This window comes from Centropristis striata, chromosome 19, assembly GCF_030273125.1.
Source record: "Centropristis striata isolate RG_2023a ecotype Rhode Island chromosome 19, C.striata_1.0, whole genome shotgun sequence".
NCBI lineage: Eukaryota > Metazoa > Chordata > Actinopteri > Perciformes > Serranidae > Centropristis > Centropristis striata.
In genome coordinates this window covers 17,443,500-17,467,849 of record NC_081535.1, presented here as the reverse complement: position 1 = coordinate 17,467,849, position 24,350 = coordinate 17,443,500, and the positions used below count along the sequence as shown (strand labels likewise).

General features: G+C 40.4%; 1 protein-coding gene across 5 annotated transcripts in view; it reads right to left on the bottom strand.

The window, feature by feature from the left end:
* Positions 1–24,350, bottom strand: part of sema4d (sema domain, immunoglobulin domain (Ig), transmembrane domain (TM) and short cytoplasmic domain, (semaphorin) 4D) — a 50,722-nt gene that overhangs the window by 12,594 nt on the left and 13,778 nt on the right. For 3 of the 5 annotated variants that reach the window (XM_059357786.1, XM_059357788.1, XM_059357787.1), the window contains one exon: positions 1,870–2,003. In XM_059357786.1, the coding sequence (XP_059213769.1) occupies positions 1,870–2,003 (134 nt within the window). Of the gene's footprint in view, positions 1–1,869; positions 2,004–17,945; positions 18,005–24,350 lie in introns of all 5 variants that reach the window. The other 2 variants (XM_059357789.1, XM_059357790.1) reach the window with 1 other exon arrangement.

Here is a 24,350-nt window from a genome sequence, read left to right as displayed (position 1 = left end):
TAGAGCTTAAGACAACACACTGATAGCTTTTTCCACCTGCTCACCATCACAAACAATGTTTATAAGCCAATAATATGTCAGTTTTATATACACAGCTTGTTTCTGCTGCCCCCAAGTGGCCAAAAAACCCAACGCAGATTTAAGTTCATCAGGATAAGATATCAATGTCCACAAGCCTGATTACAAGTTTAACTGGTTTCCTTTTAGCAGCCTGATGATTGAGGTTGAGTCGTTATGGTCAGGATTGCTCATTGTTTAATGAACAAGTTAAATTGCTTGAACAAATCTGGTTCTGGTGCCTTGCAAGAGCACAGACAACTGTTAATCCTAAAATTTGATTGCCATGCAGGGCGCCAAGAGGAGCAGTGGGATTCCTAATCACGGCGTCCACAAAGGTGACATATGTAGTCTGAAGATCAAGGCACCAAAACACAACTTGCATTACTTTAAAGGCCTCAAACCAGGTTTCTATGAGAGTATCTCTTGTTATACTGTGTTGTGATTGATGGCAAACCCAGCACAGCGCCTGTGTCTGACTGGCTTTGGTTGTGCCAGGTGCAAGTGGGTTCGGGTTGCAGGTGCCTGGACATAAACACCACAATGATGAAAGCAAATACCCTCACTGACTGACTGAAACGGTGACTGTGCCTCGGTGAACGGAGAAACTTTGTCAAAGGGTGAGCTGTGCTGGTTCTCACACAAGTTACTGGAGCTATTTTTGTAAACGGAAGTATGCTTTGAGAACTTCCACCTGGCGCCTAGACGCTCTAACATGAGAGTTGTGGTGCGACTGAGGTTAGGCTGAGATACATTTAAGAGGTGTCACCTAACTATCTGTGAACCCTGACTGGAAAGATCTTTCACACAGATCTATCTATGCAGGATGAAGGCATTGCTAGTAGAGCAACTGAACTTAGCATGAACTTCTCATATTTCTTGTTTTAAGATTGTGTAAGCTCATAAATACCAACTCACACTAACAAGTACAACTTCCCAAATTAAATGCCTGTAGATTCCTAATGACTCAAGCAAGGTTTCAATTTATATCAGCACACTGCAGGGGGTTCAAAAGAGCGTTTACCAGAAACTGTGGTAATATTTTTGACACAATGTATACCGTATATAAATGTGTACTAGGGCCTTTCTCTCCCTTTTATTCCTCTGTCATTTAGTATTTTATATTTTATGTACTCTACATATATGTGCATGTATTTGGGTAAAGATGTTTGTTGGAGTAGTGTTAAACTGTATATTGTACTTTGTTTAAAAAAAATACTATAAATACAGTTAAAAAAGATTTAAGCATGGGATTTACAATAAAAATGATACAGAAGTAAAGAAAAGAAAAACCTTAAATAATAATTAAGTAAATATTTGTTGATGCATTTGTAAAACTGAAGCAAGCATGTATTATTTGTGTCTGTTTTAACTGCGTTTATTGTGTCTACTGTTTAATCATTGCACTAGCCACATAATGCTGCAACTTGTGTAGCACCTTGTGATATATAAATACACTTTTTTTGCTTTCTTGCTTTTCTGTAAGAATATAAATAATATAGGACTTCATTTATCCCAAATTTAAGCAGCTCAAGATACAGACAGAGGAGTTTACAAAGATATAAAAAACAGAGTAAAGAATATACACAATACAATAAGACATATACATACATAATAGTAGTAATGGATAACTAACTAAAATACTATTTTCTATTATCAGCAAATGTTTTTTTACCTAGTGAATGATTAGTTGTCAAAACTGCAAATAATTCTAATTTCAAATCATGAAACAATCTGTTTACTCACTCAGAAATGTTAGATTTTTATTTATTTATATATAACATATGTATATAAAATTATATTATGGCTTACCTTGATGTCTCCAGGAGGTTCGAGGCACAGCGTGGGGTCCATGGGTGGAGACCTCTAGGAGCAGCCCCAGAAACACTCCCAGCACGCCAAATCCCATATTAGACTCTGATAACTTCGGAACTGTGAAGTTTCCTCTGCAAGACAAGAAGTCAAAGCAATATGGTCAAACCTCCTGCACCAAAAAATAAAAAGTGTTTCAAGGATGTAGAAATGACAGAGTTCCTCACAGGCTGATCTTATCATGCAGCACAGATGCTAAAAGGGGACAGGCATCAAATCCACTTCCCTCATACTGAGAGCTGGCAGGACTGATTCATCCTCTTTTGTATCGCTCGCGAGGAGGATAGTGAAGCACGTCACACGCAGAAGATATTTTGGACAGAAACGGCTCAATAAAAAAAACTCCACCTAATAATAAATAAAATGCATGTATGAAATCTATGTTTTCTCACATGAAATACAGACAGATATTTTTTCATGTGAAGCTGTTTGACACACAAGTTGCAATGATAAGTCAATCAGTGATTAAAGACAACACTTCAACCATTTTGTTGACACCACTGTTTACAGGTTTCAAGTTTTCTTTAACAGCCAATATCAGTGGATTTTGGACTGTGTAATGTATGTAATGAGTATTTGTAATGGACTTAAATAATATATATTTTATACTCTGAGTGATAAATCAATTAAATCAAGAAAAAAACCTGCAGATTAATAGTTAGTGACAATGCTTACTCTTAAGTAAGCTGTTGTGAAATATCAGAACACCAGTGTGGCTTTTTATTTCACTTTTTTATTATCCTGTGCTTCATTTGAATGGGTTTTTAAGCAAATTGTATTCAATGTAGCTGCAAAAGTCACCTATTAATCTGGAACTAATGCTACTCATGTTATTTCTCCTTCATGGTAATAAATCCGCAGTCGCATTGTTTAACACACACCAAAAAAAAAAAGAAGTAAACTCTCGGCATTGTTCAGAAATAACATATGCATATTTCATACTTTCATTCCAGTGTTCAAAGGGTTGCTAATGAATGACCTGTTGCTTCTGGATCTTGGAACCATTTCAGAAATGTTTCATAACAAAGCAGGAAAACAGATTAATGTGAAGTATCAGACAGACGAGGGGCAGTGAGGAGGAAAGAGAGGGAGGGCTGCAGAACGTGATGAGGCCCTGAACTGACACGACTTACAGCAGCAGAAAAACACCCACTCCTGTTTGTGATGCGGACAAAATCACACACACACACAGCTGACCTGACACTCTGACATACAAATAAAAGCGTGTTTAAACTATTAACAGCGCAGTTAACCCCTGTAACCCATAAGCTTTTCAAAGGCACGTTTTGTTTTAAAAAAGAAATCATCAAAATGACACCACTGATAAAGCCACAAACTGTAAAAGCAGAAATTATCACCGCATTTTTAAATTTCCAACGGTCCTTGAACAAATTATGCGTGAAGAATTTCAGGCAAGTAAAATAACCAAATTAAAGCTGGTTATTAAACAGTGATATTTCCTCAAAATCAATTCTTTCTACATGTATCATTGAATATTTTTGTATTTATTTTATATTGTGTTTACACAGAACAGAGAGGAGAGAACAAGAAGTTGTAAGTAGAGGTTTTAAAGGTAAAGCACATGGGCACCCTAGGTTTCCAATACTGGTAACACTTGTGGAAAAATGTTGTGATATACAGATGCCATTATATAATTATGTTTTTTGTAAAATAAATTGTGACAGGAGCAAAAAAACATGCCTCTAAACTGCTCTGGGTTCAGAGGGTCATTGATGTACGTGTTATGACCACTGTATGACACCTCAGATGATTGTTGGCATGTGCATTATGAAACAACTTAACACGTGAGGATTAAGAAACTTGCTCTGTATTATTCTGCGCTGCACTATTGTTGCGACACAGTAAAAGGTGTGTCTGTTTGCCACGGGCAAGGATGATGACAATGAGCAGGACGGTGATGATGATGACAGCCTTCCTGGCAGCTATCAGCTCTTATCAGATGCGGGTGTCGTTTTCCATTTGCCAATTTGTGCAGCATTGTGATCTTTGTGCCTTTTAACAGCTCTCCCCTGCCACATTCACTTCAGGATGTGCCTGATAAGGACTCCATTAGGCCACTCTGTGCCATATGTGGAAGTGTTCAACTTATCCAGACCCACCTCAGGATCATATTCAATAAAACCTTGAGTTGTCAGATTTTTTTTTTTTGGCATTCAGCTTTAAAGTGCAAGTCAATGCAGATTCTGCTGGTAAATGTCATAGGATCAAAGTAAGTTTTTTAACTTGATTGATGTGCATTTTATATGGGAAGCAATATGTCTGAAATAAAGAAGATTAAGTTACTACAACTAATAATATTTTGAGCTTTTTGTCTAAATTGGTGATCACTGGTTGAGCAAACGATATTTCAAGTCGTGTGTTTTAGGTCAGAAAAGCCGCAGGGGAAAAAAAGCTCATGCTTTAAAGCTTAAGTAAAATATTAAAATAAATCTCTAAATCTGTTCTCAATCCTGCTTGTAATACATGCAATGTTGGCCAAATTTACTGCAATGCAGGGCACATGCTAAATAATCTTGAAGGTCAATTTCCGTGACTGTCATTCTGACATGGATGAAAGACTGATTGCCTTCTTTCACGCTGTCAATATTATCAACGCTGAAATGGTATTAGCTCAGAAAGTGATTAACTGACATAATTCAATTGTAAGGCTAAAGTGCTTCCTGTCTCTCGATCCAATCATGTGAGAGGAGCAGTGTTGGGCGTTACAGCACAACTCCAGATTTGTATTCTGACTTTTCTCTCGGCTAATGCATGAAGTTTGCTTTTACAATATTAAGAGGACTCTGAAGGCCGGTGTTGATGAAACAGACAGAAGGCAGGATGTTCTGGCTGATTACGTGTTTGCATGCAGTTCTCTGACGAAGTAAAGTGATCTGGCACAAAGCAGGTTATTCTGGTTTTCCACAACGTGCTTAAAAAGAAGGTGAAGTACCTGCAGCACACCTCTGCAAAATGGGTGGGCCGGTCACACGAGGAAGGGTTTAAGGTTATCGGATGTCTTGTAAGACGAGGATTAAGATAACAAACGTTTTCTCTCACAGGAAAGAAACAAGCAGTCCTACCATGTCACAGGAAATAATGATTATTAGCATTCAGACTACTGAAAAGACAGAGGCTTCAGGAAGATGTGGTGAATAAATCTTTGTTTGAGGACTGGAGTTCAAATATATACAATGGAAAAAATTAAATATTCCTTCAGAGTACATGACAATTTAACCAATACATGGCCATGGTGGATTTACTTGTTCAGTCCACAAAGACAAGACATTATGTTGGACACGTGGAAAATTTAAATATTACCATTCCTCCCCGTTAGTTTGTGCTGTACGTAGTGCTATAAGTACCAGCAATAGATCCTTAACTCAACAGACATTTGACTTGTCAAAGCAGGAAAAGCACAGTCGTAAATAATAACTAACACTGACTTCATACCATTATGATAAACGTCTTTTTTTAAGGAAAACACACTTTTCCAATCTGCCGGAGCGTTAATGGTGAGAAATGTCAGGAAAAACAGAGATATATAAAAAACTAAATAAAGTAAAATTGTAATTTTTCAAACTTCCTAACTTCCAACTAACTTCCATTATTTTCAAAACAGTCCTCGGACACAAACTTATTATTTGTGAGTTTGGGTTGTATAAATAAAGCTGTATTATATTATTATTTCATTAATTTACACATTTTTTTTCTTCTCTTCATTCGTGCTCCAGTGTGAAAAGTGTAAAAGAAAAGTAAACTCAGTAAAGATTTCCACTGGAAATAGATAGAGATCAGGAAACTAATGGAATTTATTTGAACTTTTCATATTTTTCTCTCTCGTATAAGCACCTAATTAATTATAACTGTCAAAAAACTGTAAATCCTCTTGCTGCCAATGAAAGGAAAAGGTGTTTTTACTGCTTTAATGGGTCATTTGTCCTCATTTTAGACTTTCTAACCAAAATTTCAGAACAAATGATACAACTTTAGGACAAATAAATCACTGTCATCCGTTTTTAATGACCTAGTGACACCATTGTGGCTCATCCCACTTAAATATAGGTTAGTAATCAGTTACTCTGCCAGGCGGGGGGATATATCATGTGGCACAGCACGTTCACCCAATCAATGAGGCCCACCACAGCTAGAGAAAAAGGCAGAGAACTATAATTGATTATTGATGCGGTTGTAAATAAGAATAAATTGCCCCTGAGGTATGACCCTCCTAACACTGGGATTGTGTTTGAGAGGGTTTCCACCGACTAAATCTGGCAAAGATGGAATTCCATCCCGGCTTCAGCCTGAGCCATGGACTCCACTCTGCTAAAGAGGGGGGTCAAACACACAAGGACCTATTGTTTACTGAAGATGAGGGTAGCCTCCACTCCACTCCACACAACCCCCATCACATCCACATCATCACTGCAGAGTAGGCAACAATGAACAGAGAGAGAGAGAGAGAGAGAGAGAGAGAGAGAGGAGAGAGAGAGGAGAGAGAGAGAGAGAGAGAGAGAGAGAGAGAGAGAGAGAGAGAGAGAGAGAGAGAGAGAGAGAGAGAGAGAGAGAGAGAGAGAGAGAGAGAGAGAGAGAGAGAGAGAGAGAGAGAGAGAGAGACAGAGAGAGAGAGAGAGGAGACAGGAGAGAGAGAGAGAGACAGAGGACAGAGACAGAGAGAGACAGAGACAGAGACAGAGAGAGAGAGAGAGAGAGAGAGAGAGAGAGAGAGGCATCCCTTCTCCCTCTCATCCAGTTCTTTTACAGTGTTGCCAATCTAAATGCCAGGACAGCTTAACCCTGAGCCAAGCTACTGTTTTCAAAAGATCGCACAAGCCCATGAGATCTGGATGCTGAAGCATCCCGTAAACATGATCCAGAAAACTGTCTGTTGACGGCAGCAGAAACTGTTAAACAGCGACAAAGAGAAAGAAAGGAGTGATGAGCAGTGTGAACAGATGAGATAACAATACCGAATCTATCATGGAAAAACCAGAGAGACTAAATTTCTCTCTGTTTTTTGGCTTATTTTCCTGTAGCTGTATGCTGCATTATTAAAAGCCTCAAACTACACTCATCCCTCTATCTGTGCACTCCTGATGCCCTCTGCCAATTTTACCACTCTGAGCCCCATTAAAGGGATAGTTCAGATTTTTTTCAAGTGGGGTTATATGAGGTACTTATCCACAGTCAGTGAATTATCTACAGTAGATGATGGTCGGCCACCAGTTTGGAAAGGCAGGCAGGAGTACTGGCACACTGCACACTGCTTCCCCTTGCTGTTAGACAGCCCTGTTGAACTTTAAAATGGGGAAACTGAAGCAGTTATCTATGCTTTCTTCGAAACCACCAAAAACAGACGAGACAAAAACAGCATTTTATCTTGCAGAAGACAGGAGTGGCTGGTCTAACGCTGACTCAATCGGTTACTTAGTTTGTGTTATTGTGTGACTGGTGAATCCGAATTAACCTTTAAAACACCAAAGTCACAAAATAACACAAATTAACTAACCCACTGAGGCAACGGTAAACTAGCAACTCCCACATCTTGTCTGACGGCAAGGCACAGCAGTTAAAATATTCTTAATACAGTGTAGAACTGACTTATTTCTTACAATAGGCCTTTTTTTGTTGGAAAATAAAATGTTTAGCTGCTGTGCAGTACATTGTTTAATTTTTGCTCTGGTATTCCTGCCTACTTCTCCAAACTGTTGATGTTTCGACCCCTGTCTCCTGCAGGTAATACACTGACTATGGATAAGTACCTCATGCAACCCCACTCCAAAAAGTCCAAACTATCCCTTTAAGGGCAAAGCTTTAAAAAAAGCCTCGAACCCCTTTCTTTGAGAGTGTTACAGTAGCAGAAAGAGCAAACTGGCAGCTACCCTATGCTGCTGAGAGATTTAGAGGAGTGGCCACACTGGCCTGGGATATTTAAGACGGTTACCATGCTGGCAGGTCTCTTTGAGCCCTTTGTGTTCCTCTCTTAGCTCCTTTGGCTGAGCAGGGAGGTTGACACCTGCTTGGGGCCTTGGGGTTCCCAGCACTGGGCTGTTAACTGGGCACAGACATTGGCAGGCTGCCCACTTCAGGACAGGGGATAGAGAGAGGGGGGACACTGGAGCTCTGCCTATCTGTGCACACGAACTGTGAATGTGTTGCTTGAGTGTGAAAGAGAGGAAAACTTTATCTGGAAAGTGATTTTAGGCCTTTATGCAACACAAACAAATCATTAGGGGTGTGAACCATTTCATTTGGACTAAAGCCGGTCATCATAACAAATCACAGTTTAACCAGATTTAACTGCTGGTGGGGGGTTTGCTGCTATACACTTCTCAATTATTGTTTTTCCCTTTTGCACACAACCTTAGCTAATTAGGAATGACCACAATGACTGCTGAATTACCAAGGCAGCCCACCAAAACTACACTTATCTTACTTAAAATATAGCCAATTTAAAAAGGAAAAGAAGAAAGTTTGTTTTTACTTCTAACTCAAGGCAGCAGTGTCCTTTTTAAAGGATGATAAGAGATAGAGAGTGGTATCTTCACAGCAAACACTCTTTGTTTAAAGGCCAACAGGTAGAGGAGAAATATTGGCAGGACTGTAATAAAAGGGGGAATCCCAAAGAAAAACCACTTCCTTCTGCTGGGTGCAGATAAAATGCAAAGTCAAATTCAGAGGAGCGGCATGAAAAGTCAACAGACTACAGTGAGAACTGTGGTGAAGAGAAATCCGGTCCATTATGCAGCATAGCAAAAACGTGTGATTCCAAGCAGGTGTTGGAAATATCAAGGGGGAGGACAAGCTGACAGTTATCCTGAGTTGTATAAACCCACCGCTCCATGTTCATTACTGTACATGGGGATGCTCTGGTGGAAAAGAAACTACTGGGTTTTCCGGAAAGTTCTGAAAATGTTTAACGACAATCAGTACAAGTGTGTTGTTACACTCACTTCACAGAAATTGGTTAGCGGAGGTGGCAGCGTTTGACCTGAAAGTGTATCTGGCTGGTAAATCAGCTCTGGTCTAGCTCTAGAAGGTTTGTTCTTCTACATTCCCACCTGATGTATCTGATTTTTATAAAGACAAAGAAATAATACCTTCATGTCGATTGTCATGTCATTACAGATCTCTTTCTACACTATGGCTACACTATAGTGCAGGGGGGTCCAATAGATCCATGAAAGAGCCATGTGGCTGCAGGTTTCCCTTCCAACCAAGCAAGAGCACGCCTGACTCAACTCATCCAATCACCTGAACTGCCTTCACAACACATCAGCTGAGTGAAAGCAGTTAAGGTGATTGGACGAGTTGAGTCAGGCGTGCTCCTGCGGCCACATGGCCCTTTCATGGATCTACTGGACCCCCTGTTACACTGCATAGATGTATGCGTTCTCAATATTGTAACTACACATTATGGCGCCTTCGGATACACCATATGGTGACCACAAGAAGTGTGATTAGTCAGCATGGGCTCCCTGTGTTTCCCTTTGCTCTCATTACTGCTACTGATGGAGACTGTCAAGAGTAAACATGAAGCATGTTTGGGGGGAAAAAAAACACTCACTTTTCCTATTATTATGGCACATTCCCACTACATGGTACAGTTCAGACCTACATTCAATCGAATACAGTACAAAGACAAGTAAGCTATAATGCTTAAAAATGAAAAAACTTGTTTTTTGTAAATGCATAAACAAATTCTAAATTGAATGCATCGGTTTTCATTTACATTTCACACAGCATCCCAACTTTATCGGAATCCGGGTTGTAACTCACTTTTTGTAACAGGTCCTTTTTCTCTATTTTGTATTTTCCATTGCGAATGACAGAAGATTGACATAGCGATGCCATGTGAAACTGCTATGACATCTTCAATGCAAGTTTTATAGGTTAGTGTAAGTCGTGCACGGTGTAGTCTTGCAGACTGCCATTTTCACATTCACTATTGACAGAAGCTTGGCTATATAAAGATTGCAGGTTTGTGCAGGATTTCTCATTTCAAGCTTATGACTATTCTCTCTGACCACTCAGTGGTCTCGAGTGTTTTGACTCGTCCTTTTAGTATCCGCTCAACTCGCTTGGAACCTCAACCGAGATGGTGCTAAAAAATACTGGGTACTATCCACAACTTTTGCCAATAGAAAACAAACAAACAAAAAATTAGCAAAATTGACTAGGGCCGTGTTGTACAATGCAGTGGGATGAGGCATTTGCGACACAAATGTAGCAAAGACAACCTCACTGCAATAGTAGCTGTCTGTGCAGTGAGTGAAACAACGTAAATACAGTGACTGCACAGATAAGTCTCATGCTCAGTAATCAAAAAAGGGCGGACCTTCCCACCCAATATAACTGAAGCACGATAAGGCCTAAATCCTATACGATGCATGCATTTAGTACTGCAGTCAATGGGAGAAATCTGACACTGAATAGGAAATTAAAACCTACGCCTTTAAGTCCGTTACCCCCTGTGTTGACTGTAAATCTAGCTTAAGTGGGGATTGACACCCCTGCTGCGTCGCCGGAGTGGCATCATTCAAATGAATTGAGGGCTCAAGTGGGTCTGAACACGAACTAAAAGTCATTAGAGTTTGTTGGTGGTCATTGCCATCTGTTAAAATACCGAAGCTGTATCAAGGAAATCAACCTTATTCAGCTTAAAGATAATCTAATTCCTGGATGAAACGTTGGGATGACTTGTCGAATAAGACCACAGAGCGGCTTTTCCACTTGCCAACTCCTTTCCAGTGCAGAAAAGAAGCTCCACATCCTGTGAGCAGAGAGCACGGAGAGGATACAGAGGGTGATGGAGGGTGATGTGAAGGACTTGGACATTCAGTGCCTGCCAACAACTCCAACCCTTCGCTTCTTTTCCCCTCACTGGCTGTCTTTTCCATGTACTCATCATCAGCATCAATGCACAGAGATGCTCTTCTTCCTTTTGGTGCAGTGCGCCAAGAGGCTGCTACTCATTTTGTTTTCTGCCCCGTCCGTTGCTATAATACTAACAGGCCTAAACCACGCACAAACAAACTGTAATGGGAAATGTGCTTAAAGTAGTTCATTTTGTGGAAAGAATGTCTCTTTTGGCAGCTCATGATGACATTTCCATGCTTGGCTGCTTTAAGTTTAAGTTTGCTGTAAGTTGTTCATATTCATCTTAGTGAAAACAACTTTTGCTGTAAAGTCTATAGCTATTGTCAATTCAGGACACAACATGACAAACTACATCCTCCAAAAATGACCATATAGTTGAATCAACTCTCTAAAACTGTCTCAACATTACAATCTTCATGAAAACAGGATAGAAAGTCTAATCCTAAGTGTACCTAATAAACTGAGTGCATATACCATGTTATTTAGTTGTATTACTACTGCTGTAATCAAAAGGACCGTCTGTACAGTACCCACCCAGCTGTCTGGACGCTGATAACACAGATCTGGCAGTTTATTCTAATGAGGGTGCTTTGTTGATGTAGCTAATATAGTTTGACATCATAACTAGCAGAAATGTAACAATCACGCGACAGCCAGTGGATATTTCTGCATACGTTTTTGAACTCCCCTCTGACTATTTGCTGGCGATTTGTTTTTCATAATTCACACTTTTGTAAAGGAAACCTTAGACTGAGTTTGTAGCAGAGGGGTCCCAAATACAGACCTATTCCTGAACTTTGAGGTTAAACTGCTTTTCGAAATGAACATCTTATTAAATATAAAAATATCACGATTGCTTTATAAATTTGGATTTATTTGTTAAAACAAGTATGACTGAACAATCATAGAAAAGTGGTATATTATGTGGCTTGGGGGAGGTTAAAGTGTTTTTAAGTGAAAAAGCCCAAGTCAAAGTGAACTCAAGGGTCATTATGTTAAAGTCCAAGTTGACTTGAAAGTCTCTTTGATTATGTCCAGTCGAGTCCAAAGTCTTCAAATTCGTGACATGAAGTCATGTGACTAAAGTCTTAACCTCTGCTTTGTAGTAGCATGATCTTGTACTAAAATGTTGGGGTTTTACCCATTAGAGCCTAAACAATTCATCCCACAACAAAAATGAATCAGTTATTTCAGCAATCGATCAACCCTTTATGCAACCTTTAAAGCAAAATTTCACTGATTCCAGCTTCTGAAAAGGTCAATATTTTCTGTTTTTCCTCACCTTGTATGATAGTAAACTGAAAAGACAATGTCACCATGGGGTTAAGGAATTTGTGACCGGTAATTTAATTCCCATTTACTGACATTTAAGACCACCAATTGATCGATTGAGGAAATTCTGAGCAGATCAATAGGAGTAATAGCCAAAGCCTTATAATTAAAATGAATGCCTCTCTCTAGCATCCCACAAAGCCAATATAAATGTAATATATATTTACATCCATGAAATTGGTCAACTGATTACACTATATGGTTTTTAAGCATATGCATGAACTTCAGTGTTTCAAAGCACTCTTGATACTACTTCCTACAGCAGCACTAGAGCCTGCTCTTATATTCTCCAGGGGTATTGTGGGTTATTTGGAGCTGGGCCTCTATGAGAAAGTGAGTGATCGAGAGAGCCTTCACTTGAAACAAAATACTGAGACCGCAGAGGATGACACACTGATGGGGACAGATGTCTGCTCCAATGTCATTTGCAGATTAATGGAGTTTGGCTATAGATGTGGCAGAGACTCGAGCACGCTCACATGTGTACACGATAATGCCAACTGCGGGCATCAAATCCCTCTTATAAGACCAGACAGGGACCGAGAGCCTATCTTAAAATACTGCCAGCTGCATCAGAGTTTTGGGTTGCGTTTCCCCACAGGCTGATGAAATGTTTTTGACATTTTGAGTATTGACAACTGAGGCTTTACGGTCTCTCAGTAAGGGCTGAGCTACTGGTACTACAGCTCCAGCTGATGATCATGGCACGGCAGAGCCTGTCGCCCAGTTTCTGTACTTCCACTCTGGACTTTTTTTCCTACTCCTATCATCGTCTGACTCAAGATAGAGAGTGAAACTTCTTAACTCGTGTCATCTTTGAAATACAGTTACAGCATTTATCATCTCCATAAACTGGACCAACTAATAATATCGTCTGATTTTCAATTGTTCTTGAATGGATAACTAGTGCTTCATGTTTCCTGTCAAAAAGTAACCAATGGAAGCTTGAAATTGTGATATTTAATCAAAATCAAATACTCTAAATGCTCCATTTAAAATTACACAAAAAACAAACCATTTGTACTAACAATATCTGGAAAATACATTTTGTGCAACTCAGCACATCTTGGAAGCCATGACAATGACTTAGTCAAAACTAACAAGAAAAAAAAAGTGAAACTTAAATTTGAGTTGCGTATTTTTATGACTTATGGCATTATAACTATGTCATACAACACAAAAGATATTTTGAACTCTCCCTACCTCTAGCCATGACTGTGCTGTTTTCACAGATGTGTAGGACTTATATTGGGTACTGAAAAATGAGGCCAAATGAACAAAAATATGACAGGAGCCCTGAAGATGCTTGGGGTTGAGAAAGTTAAAAATAAAAAAAAAGGATAAGAAAATATTCAGAAGAACCAGAGATATCATCTTTTATTCAACACATCCTTCTTTCTTGTCAACATTTTGGACCTACACTACCCACAATGCAACACAAGCGCTTACAGTTATGTTTGTAGCAGCTAATGTGGCCCTGGGTCCGGAGAAGAGATTAGGGGCGGGCTACAAAGGTCTGGAAACTAACCTTTCCCCAATATATATATATTTTTGATTTTCAAACTTGATGTCTTTAGTCCCAACATAGCCAAGTGTCATAATATGAGGTAATTTATAAGACCACACGCAGCCCCTGGAGCCACAAAAGGCTCAATTCAACACATAATATTTGAACCTGCAGCTGTGGTCCACGTCCAAACCATGTGGGATTCACTGAAGATAGACATCAGCCTTCAGTTGTGAAGTGCAAAGCCGCCATGTCAAAGCCACATCATGTTAACATAAAGTCATCTGAAAGCCAGAGAACAGCTGAACGACCTGCGCTGCACAGCTGACTGTTGTTCATACGGAGAAAATCATCTGAAAACTGCAACAGCTGATGCAGCAGCCAGCGTGCATTATCCGTGGTGAGCTCATCGCATGACAGATGGGAGGAAAAGTTTTAAAAAGCCAGATCAAGGATTAACAGCATTATGAACTACATTCATTAATTCACATGTAGATTTAAGGCTGAATGATGACAGGGAGCACATGATGCTCATTTCTGATGCGGGCTGGACACAGAAACTACTTTTGGTTACATTGCGATGAAGTAAGTAGAATTAAAATAAAGGTAAACCATCAATGACAACCAAAATGTCTAAATTGAGGAAAAGAGCTTGTGTGAAGGCAACACTATACAGGGGATGTTAAATGGAAACCCTCCTATATAATTACTAGTTGTAGGGCCCCTGCTGAGCTAGCATGTCGACCTAAAGTGGCCACAGCAAAGGCAAATGAGGGGTCAGGTCCAGTAAAGGGTATATTTAGTTTGCCGATGGCAGGCTTTTTAAAAACAACACGCCCTTTCCCTGAGTCACGTGGCTCTGGAAGATCTGAAAACTTCCCTATAAACATACAGGCAAGTGAAGTGAGCTAACTAGAGGCACGACGACTGCTGTGTGGTGTTCCCCCGTCCACGGACCGAATGTGCCTCTGTAGTCTGACATGAAAACATAATCACCATGCGCTTTTTCTTTTAATTAAAAAGGAGAAAAAAGTGGAGGAGGTTTTACTAGTGACATCTGCATTGGCAAAAAACAACAATAAAGGAACTTAAAGGGGACCCATTATGTTCATTCTCATGTTCATACTTGTATTTTGGGTTTCTACTGGAACATGGGTACATGCTTGAATGTTGAACAAACTCCTTATTTTCTTCATATTACCCATGGCTGCTACACCTCTTTTCAGCCTCTGTCTGAGACGCTTTGTTGTGGCACCTGTCTCTTTAAGGCCCCCTTCTGAAAAAGGCCAGTCTTCTCTGATTTGTCAGGGATTCCAGGTCTACTGTATTCTTGTTCTCTGTGGCTCCAAATGAAGAGTCAATCTGATTTAGTGGCCAAATTCTGGAATTAAAACTTCCAGGTTTATCGCCAAGGGGCCCAAATAGACATGTCATTAGAAGTTGGTCCATTTGGTTCAATAACATTTAGAAAGTCAAGAGCTGCACAATTTAATTACTGTATCCCCTGTAATTTTATGCACGGAAGTCAAGTTTTTTGGGAGCTGGAGCAGCAGGAGGTGTGACTAAAATGTCGGGATTGGCAGCATTTTCTGCCCCGAAAATCACCAATAACTGCTTTTAAACCAAAAACTACTCAAACATGTTCCAGCTTGAATGTCATCAAAAACTGGGAAGAAATTAACAACACTGGCGGCCACAATTACAGGTTCCCCTGCATTAGCATGTGAGTACTCAATGTAAACACTGCCATAACATGCCAGGAACAAATGACCATATATAGAAACTCAGCATGAGCTGATGTCAGTTTGAGCCATGAGTAGAAAAAAACTGTTGGAAACTGAGTGTTCAGAAGGCTGCCTTTAAATTTTGAGGATCATATTTTAAGTTGCGATCTTGATACAAGAAAGTTGTAAGACAGTAATGTGAGCAGCTTCCTGTAGGCAATTAAGGCATTACTCTTCTACAATCAGCCCTCCCTGTCAGTATAACTATAATGTCTTTGTGGCAAAATTGCAAGAGCACATACTGCTCCAGTGAAAAACTTTTTTTCTGGTCACTTATCTTGGGGTGAATACTGGTACGTTATAAAGTTTGGGGTCACATGGAAGCCACAGCTCACATTAAAGTCATAAACCTTTCACTTGATGTAGTTTCCTTCAGGCTACTGTGATGCCAGCAAGGCCTTGGGGCGTATAATGTGGGACTATTTTGGGAAGCTGCGAAAGCCCAGCTGAAGGTCTTGTGGTCCCCAGCTGAAGGCCTTGCGGTCCAAAGTTGGTGAATGGTAGTCGCATTGGTGGTAGTTTTTTTTTTTTTTAAAACAGCAATAGCCAAGGGCAGGTGACTTCAGCTGCCGGAGTGGAATAAATCTCGAGGTCTGAGTTTTGAATCATGGAATAAAATGATCTAAATGTGATTGACTCTTGTTACAGAGCAAACATTATAAAGAAACAGTCTTTGAAATGACAGTTACAAGGCTTTCCCACCAGTCAGGGGACATTTGAGGGGGCTGTAAACATCCCTGCTATATTTTCCTCCTCTTCTTTCTGCCTTTAAGGAGGACTCCTTTCTCTGCTGCTTTTCTCTCCGCAGGCACTGATTTCATGGTGATAATTTTGGCCCGACAGAGACAAAAACCTCCTCTGGAGTGCTGTGTGAAAACTCACCCCATCACCCACAGGCTGCCACAACACTAACAGCGTGTCCTCCTGAACTTGGCATACCAGGAGATAAAACACCAATTTCACCGTTTCCTTCACAGCACAGAGACCGATAAACAACACAAAGCCAAGCCTAAACATATCACACCGTTTTTCTCATGATCTGGCGGGGCAGATTCAGGGCACACGTCTTGTGGTAAGGATAGTAATCGAAGACATTTAAGAAAATAAGGTCACCTAAAATTCAAGTGAATAATCAACAACAACAAAAATACAAATGAATCGTAAAGTAATCAAAAAGCAAATTTCTTGACAGCACTGTAAGTGACTCTTCGTAAACCCCCTATTCCCTTAGTTACTGTTCATGCACGGCACATATGCAATTTACAAATGAAATTCTAAGTAATATTTGAAGCAACAGATCCTTGATTTCACACAGAAGTAAATAAAAGTAGGCTTTTCTTTTCTAGCCAATGCCTGTCGATTGTGTTGTCTGAAACGATATTTAATTAGCTCTGGCTAGTGAGCCAACTATCACCAATACCCCTTCTGACCAACATGAACCTAGTTTTAGTGCTGGGCTGGTGGTTCGCATTTGGTTCAACTTGCGAACCTTCTCAGAACTTGTTTGTTTTTCCACAGGCTCAAGAGCCATGTCATTACGTCACTGTATACGTCTCCGCTCTCTCTGCAGGTATAATAACAATGCTGGACTACATTATCTTTTTACAATGTTGCTCCTGGCTTTGTGAGCCTACATTGGCATCCAAACACGACTGGTACAACACATTTGTCTTGCTCTTCTTGATCAGTATGGATGCCGATTACATTCTTTTTAACACTGAACATAAGACGTTCATGTTAGACTTTGATATAAACTGACGCTAGCCCGCTAACCCTAGCCCGCTATCCCTAGCTCATATCGATCCCACTGCAGTTAAACAAATACAATTAAATTAATGATGCATGTTTTCGATGGTCTTTTTGGTCATGATAATCCTATCCGCAGCCCCTGACGTAAGCTGTTCCTGGTTCGAGACCAGCAAAGACTTGGTGCCGCTCTGGAAGGGAGGAACTGGTTTATGATGAGGAACTGGCTCTGAACTGGCTCTGGTCGAAAAGTGGTAAAATACTTTACTTACAGTGGCTTAGGCACTGTTTGGGGGTGTGGTTTAATGTGCGCTCAATTGCAGAGCAAAGCCGGCTGTTCAAAAGGCAGCTGGAAGCAGGCAGCTGCACGTGTGTACACCATAAACATCAGAGATAAATAAGACATAGATCATCAGCTTCAAAGCAGATATAAAACCAGAGGATCACAACTGAAAGAGGGAAGGAAAATCAAATCACATGGTGAGGGCAAATGACAAAATGATTAATAAAAGGGGAAAATATCATTGCAAACGTTTTTCTCCACAAGCACCAAAGCCAAGCGGAATCAAATCAAAGGTGGATTGCCCAGGTGTGGTCATGCAGGGGGGAAAACAAGGAGCAAAGCCCTGAGGCAGTGACAGAGGGGAGGGGAGGGGGTTGGAGAAGCATGCAGCATTCGTGTTGAAGCATGTCGGCCTGAGAGCAGCTCAGTGTCGGACTGCACAGCAAAAAAAGGGGGAGGGAGAGACAGGAGTAGAGTTTCTGACCTGTGGCTCCTTACAAGATGCGACGCTCTTCCTCTGGAGAGAATTATAAAATTCTCAAGCTAGGGAGGGGGGGGAGAAGACAGAAAGATCAGACAAGACAGTTATGAAGTGTGTGTGCGCGCCTACAAGAAGGACGAAGCAGTGTGTGTGTGTGCATGTTGAATGTGTGGTTAGTTGTCTAGACCATGGTTACACAGAAATAAAGATGAATCAATGAAAACACATATTAAACAGCCATTAAATAACATTTACATGGACACACACACACGCGCACGCACGCACACACACACACACACGCCACTAAGCCGGTGATATATGATGTCAGTGTGTCTGTCAGATGCTGTGCTAACTTTTTATAACCAAGGACAAATGGTCATGGTGCTGAATGGTCAGCCGCCAAATAATAAATATTATCTTGTGCTAACACCATCAGAGAAACCCGAGGCCTGTGACGGTTATATTAATTTCCTCTTCCACTTTGTCCACTGCAGGCTTTTCGATGTTTGCTGCCTCACAGCATTTTCCAGGCAGTCTGAGATTTTTTAAATATAAGGTTGTGGGCAGCTATGTCTGTGGATCAACCAGATGTAAATCAAGAGAAAGCCTTTTAAACACGGTTGAATCTGCTCGATGTGGGCTAATCCCTGAGAGGTTAGCTCTAGCCAAGCCTTAAATCTGCACAACTTTAAAGCTAAGAACAGGATGTTTAATTTTACAGTTATCAGCATTATGCATTGGCTAAAAATAAAGTTGCATATATAATTTAATCAAGTGAGCTTTTGTTGTTTTCATACAATTCTTATTTCTATTGCAGGATGGGCCAAACCACTTAACCTTAAAACCTTGCTAAAAAAGTATCTCTTTTGTTTACATAACCACTGTATAAATAAATGACTACTTGACATTGCCATCACTAGAGCCTCACAAATAGTAAGGATACAGCATCCTTAGGTTTTATCTATCCAGAGTTTTGCCACTAAAAAAATAAAGTACAAAAATATGTAATTGGAAATATTTTGACAGATTTTACAATTGCAATATGGTTTAAGATGCTGGATGTAATTATACGTTTTGCATAATTATTCAAATTCTAATCGAAAAATGTATTTAAACAATCACGTTTTGATTTTCTGCAAGAATCCAAGGAGAAAGAAATGTCTGCAGTATGACAGTACTTAAGGAAAACCCAGCTTTGCGTCACTGTGAAGGGCTGGCTGAAAAAAAAAAAAAAAAAAAAAACAGGTTATCAGGGCCTTTAACATTTTGTACAGCGTCAGCACTGGAGTTGTGCATCACTAATGAATCAAGACGAGAACAAAGACTTTAGGGAATAATCTGCATCAGCAGTAACTGAACAGTCAGCTGTAAAATTCTTTAGCTTTTCTTTTGAGGGCATGAAAACAAGATTTCATAAGTCAAAGGGTAATGAAAGTAGAAATCTTCTTATAGTCATCGTGACAGATGGCTGGACCTCCATTCACAACGCTTTCCAGTCTGTTCCCTTAGACTGCTTCCTTGAGCAAGATGAAAACCTTTACAACGGGCCTGAATACATTCTCCCTGCACAAGTACACAAGCTTTATTCCCACAGTCCACTACAATCCAACTCTGTTTGAGTGGAAAACATGGGCTTACATATTTACTTTGCCTTGACTATAGTTCAGTTTGGGACCTTCTAGTGGTACTTTTTAACAGGGAATCAATGTTGAATAATCTCTAAACCCTAAAAAGAAATAAGAATAAACAAAAGCCAGTTTAAAAAAATGTAGAATAACTCACAATTGATGGAGCTGGCAGAGCAACAGATATCGTCCCAGGACAAAGAGACAAATCTTCCAGACAACTGAATTGAGGTCACCCAAATAAACCCAAATATGCAGATTCATTAGCATATGCTTGGTGGGGTAAGCTACTGTAATGCGGCCCCCCACACTGTATAAAAGAATAATCAGATTACGTTTACGAGCAGCGATGATACACACCAGACTACAAGCATGAGCCGCTCACTTACAACTGATTATATTTAGACTAGACTTAACTGCATGTTACCGTATTTCCTGTGATCACAATATCCTGTAGTGAGTTGATCGAGGTGGAGAATATTTATCCATATTATTAAGATTGCTCATTGCATTTCTGTCAACAAATATAGATTTTGGCTGACTGTAAATCACAGTATATGACATCAGATCAGTTTCATGGTTACTATCAGTTTCCCAAAGCCACGAAGGATGCTTATTCGTGTAGATCAAGGTCGAGAGCCATGCTTGATAGCTGCCATGTGTAGCCACTTTCAGCACAATGTTTCACCCTTTTCCATCTTCCTCCAGACTTTCCCCATTTGTCTGTCACTTCCTCACTCAAAGACACAGACAAAGAAAAAAAAACATGTATGAGAGCAAGCACAAATACACGATGCAGAGAGTCGCTGCCTCTTGCCCTCCTCTGACAGCATCAATGGACCGTTGGGAGAAGATGACAGTTGTGTAAGATTGATGAGCCGTAGGCCAAAGGGTGCATCCCCCTCGACATCCTTAGGAAGCACTTTGACTTGGCTTCCCTCAGCACCCACAAAAACCCAGTGACAGCTGATACAGACTTTTTACTATGCAACCACGAATCCCAATGACACCAGTGACACCACGCCTTCATGTCTCAATTCAGGACGTCCTGAGTGGGTGTCGAGCCGAGCCGTGCCCCCAAGCCGCGCCCTTGGTGACACAGCGGTCTGTAGAGGGCACGGAGAGGAAGTGGAGATGTCATGGGTCTGGGTTTTTTTAATTGATGAGTGGACTTGAATGAGGAATGGCCAAAGCTGGCCTTTGGAAGACTCTTCAAGCCAGAACAAATTTATTAATAGGCCTACTTCAGAAACCCAGGCTATGGTAAACATACTGACAGGATGGGCTATTGAGCTCACTCCACTGTGACACCTGATTTCCCTCCAGAGCTGAAAAAAAAAAATCCCAGCTCTAGCTTTCGTTTGTGTCTTATGACCAGCACAATTCTATTTCTCTTACCAGTACCATAATAAGTGAATTTCAGGTAGTTTTAATCAAATGTTTACTATCAGGGTGTCACCAAATGGTTTCTGTCTTTTGGGCCATGTTCGGAAGCAGATTTCCATTAATTTAAGTTCCATAAAACTAAACTAAGCTGATAAGCTACCATTGCTGTGAGGTTGTCGAAAGGCAAATCGGTGCTTTGAGCAAAATTGTCGTCCAAAGAATGCCTACATTTCCACAATGACAATGCTAACAAGCTGATGTTTAGAAGGTATAAAGTTTACCATGTATCCATCCAATAGTTGCCCACACATCTCACTCAAAGACACAAATGTTAACAACATAAAAGGAAAAACGAGACTAGCTCAAAAGTAAAGGGATTCCTCATCTGGGGATCATGAATGTCTGTTAAAATTAAATGGCAATCCTAATTGTTATCAAGAAATCTCAAAAGTGGTGGACAGACCTAATAAATTCCTATAAATGAACATGTATGCATTTTGCATGATGATGCAGTTAAGAGCAAAGATCATTTTAAAAAACACTTTGGTGCTTGGTGGAAAATAGGAACATTCACTAGTTAATCTACAAACAGTCAAACTGCAGATGGAATTGCACAAAGACGAGCTGTCTGTTAAACATGTGCTCCCGACTAATCCCTTTATTCTATTTTGAAATGTCTTTACTCTCAAGGGTGCAACTTCTGACCAAACCCTGGGCAGTTTAGCAGGTTTCTAACTAGAACACATGTTGCAGCTTTGTGTAAGTGACAGAAAGCTCTTAACCAGCTTCTGGTGGTGGTTTTGGATCCTTGTTCCCCTGAGACTGACATCAATACACACACATGTGGGGCCTTGACTGATACAGATACACAAAGCAAACAGATATACAGTAGACTGGGAAAAGGCCTCTCATCTATATGACACTGTGGCCATTCCTGTAAAAGCCCCCCACCACAAACACACACACTCTCTCTCTCTCATCTGTGCAGCCACCCTTACTGTTCATCTATAAACATCCCAAGTCTCTGACAGGGCTGTCAGCGAGCACCACCACAGGTGGGGGAGGGAAGGAAAATGAGAGGGACAGAGGAAGACAGAGAAAACAGGGTTTGCTATGAGAGAAGATATTCGAGCGTGCAAATTCATACAGTGGGTGAAAAGAGAAGACAAAGAGAAGAAAGAGGAGAGATGAGTAGGAGGAGGATTCTCCTTATGGAAAACAAGAATGGAGCCGTTGCATAAAGAAACATGAGTATGGTTTGAGGGCTTGAGGAACAACAGATTTTTCCATCTTTCTTCTGTTTTTGCGATTTTCCCCAAAGAAGGAGGCACCCAGTTGGGGGCACAACCAACAGCTTACATTTAGAAACGTGTTTTGGACAAAATAACACATTTAGTGACATATTTTCTTTGCTTTTGGCACATTGTCTTCCTGTCCTACTTTCATACATGATGCAATACAGTGAACCCTGGTGCAAATCATTTAGAAAAAGGCTAAAAAAAACCAAAACTGGGTGAAATTCCAGTTCATTTAAATCCTGGATGGAGGGTGCATGGACTCTGTACTTTTGCACACAAACGCGCACGCACACACACGCACAAAGCAGTGTGCTGAAGAGGATTAACGCGGGCTTGAATTTCAACAGAAAGAATCCCTGTCCACAAGCACTACGGAGCAAATCTGGCTTTAGAAACTTTCCTCATCCCAGAGCATCCTGGTACAATAGGAGGCTGAACCTAAAATCCTGCAATTGAAACATGTTCATTTTTGAGGATGCGGGAGCACATTCGCAGCTGGATTATCAGCTCCTGAATCAAAAGCAACATCTGCATGAAAAACACGGATACAGAACTCTTTTACTAAAGGTTCACTTTGTTGGAAAATGTCAGAAAATTGCAAATGCAAATTATTCCACTTGTTCTGAATGTGTTTGCAGGCCAGCATGTATCTGGGAATACCAGTTGGAAAGCGCGTATCTGCAGGAATGTCCACTGGTATCACACTAAGTGTAAATGTTTGCTCATGAGTGAGCTTGAGAAAAAAAGGGAGGCATTTGTGTGTGTGTTAGAGAGAAAATAAGTGGCCGTCTTCTTCTGCCTTTGTATGAATCTTAAGTAGTCCCATGTTGAGGGGAGGCTTTGTTCGCTGTCACCGTCGGGGGGCACGTCCTCCAACTTTTCCCCTCACTTCCTTTTGGCGTAACATTTATCATTCCTCCCAGATGAACAATCATCCTACAACATGGACTAGTATCCAGCGCACAATAACTACTACCCCCACCCCCTTTCACCCGTTTCTGGTTGCCCGGATACCTTTCATCCAGCGGGACAGCTTGTCAACAACATCATCACTTACTTAGAAACTCCCAACCTTCGCTTCACTTTGCTTCACTTTTATTTGTTCCAGCACAGCCTTATTAAATAAAATACTGCTGCAATTTGTTTTTCAAAATAAAGCTTCCAAGAACATCTTTTTTTCCTTGTGTGCCTTTTATGTTGCATCCAAAACACTTATAAACTTCCAAGCCTAAATGTCTGGCTCTGCAGAAATTGCAATGCATCCTCTTAAGGGAACGGCTGAAGTGGTGCAACCTTCTAATTTGCAAGAGAAATTCCCCTTTGGGCAAATATAGCATTATCCGGCTCTACTAACCAACTAAGATGCACAATATTTATACTGACATTATATTGTGCTGGTGTAAGCCAGGGGAGGTGCCCTGAGGCCTGTTTCATAGAAAGACTGAGTGACTCACTGGAACTCCCCCTTTTCTCTCTCTCTCTCGCTCTCTCTTTCCAACAGGGTAAACAGGTGCATTAGTATAAGTGAAGATGATGGAGGTCGACTAAGTGCACACAAACTCTGAATGACATCTGTCTAAACAACACAACCTTGGAAAGTTTACTGTGTGCATATAAACCTCCTCTGCCTCTTCATTGAGTCCTGTATAGGGTTTCAAATGGTCGGAAAATGTCTGAAGATTTCCAAGAATTTTGCACAGTTTCAATCTTTATAGTTTTTAATAGTGAATTAATATGGGTGCGGAACTGCACATTAAAAAGCAATACTGAGTCTTTGTTGGCAGTGCACCCATTTACATTAACAGTAACCATGCACTACATATAGCAGAGCACAATTTCTTCAAGGGCTGTCCTTGACTAGACATTTTTTGTAGACACATACCATTTTCTCAACTTCTGTCAACTCTTTAACCAATAGATCTGTAAAAGTGAGTTTCTACACAAAGAATTGTGCAAAATCACCACTCTAAATTTTGAGTTTACCAGCAAAATATCATTAGTGTTTTTGAAATAAGCCATTTAGCATGAAAAAAAGCATAAAAAAGACTAATGTACTAAGGAAATCTTAGTCTACTAACAGCAAAGCATCCAGTTATGCA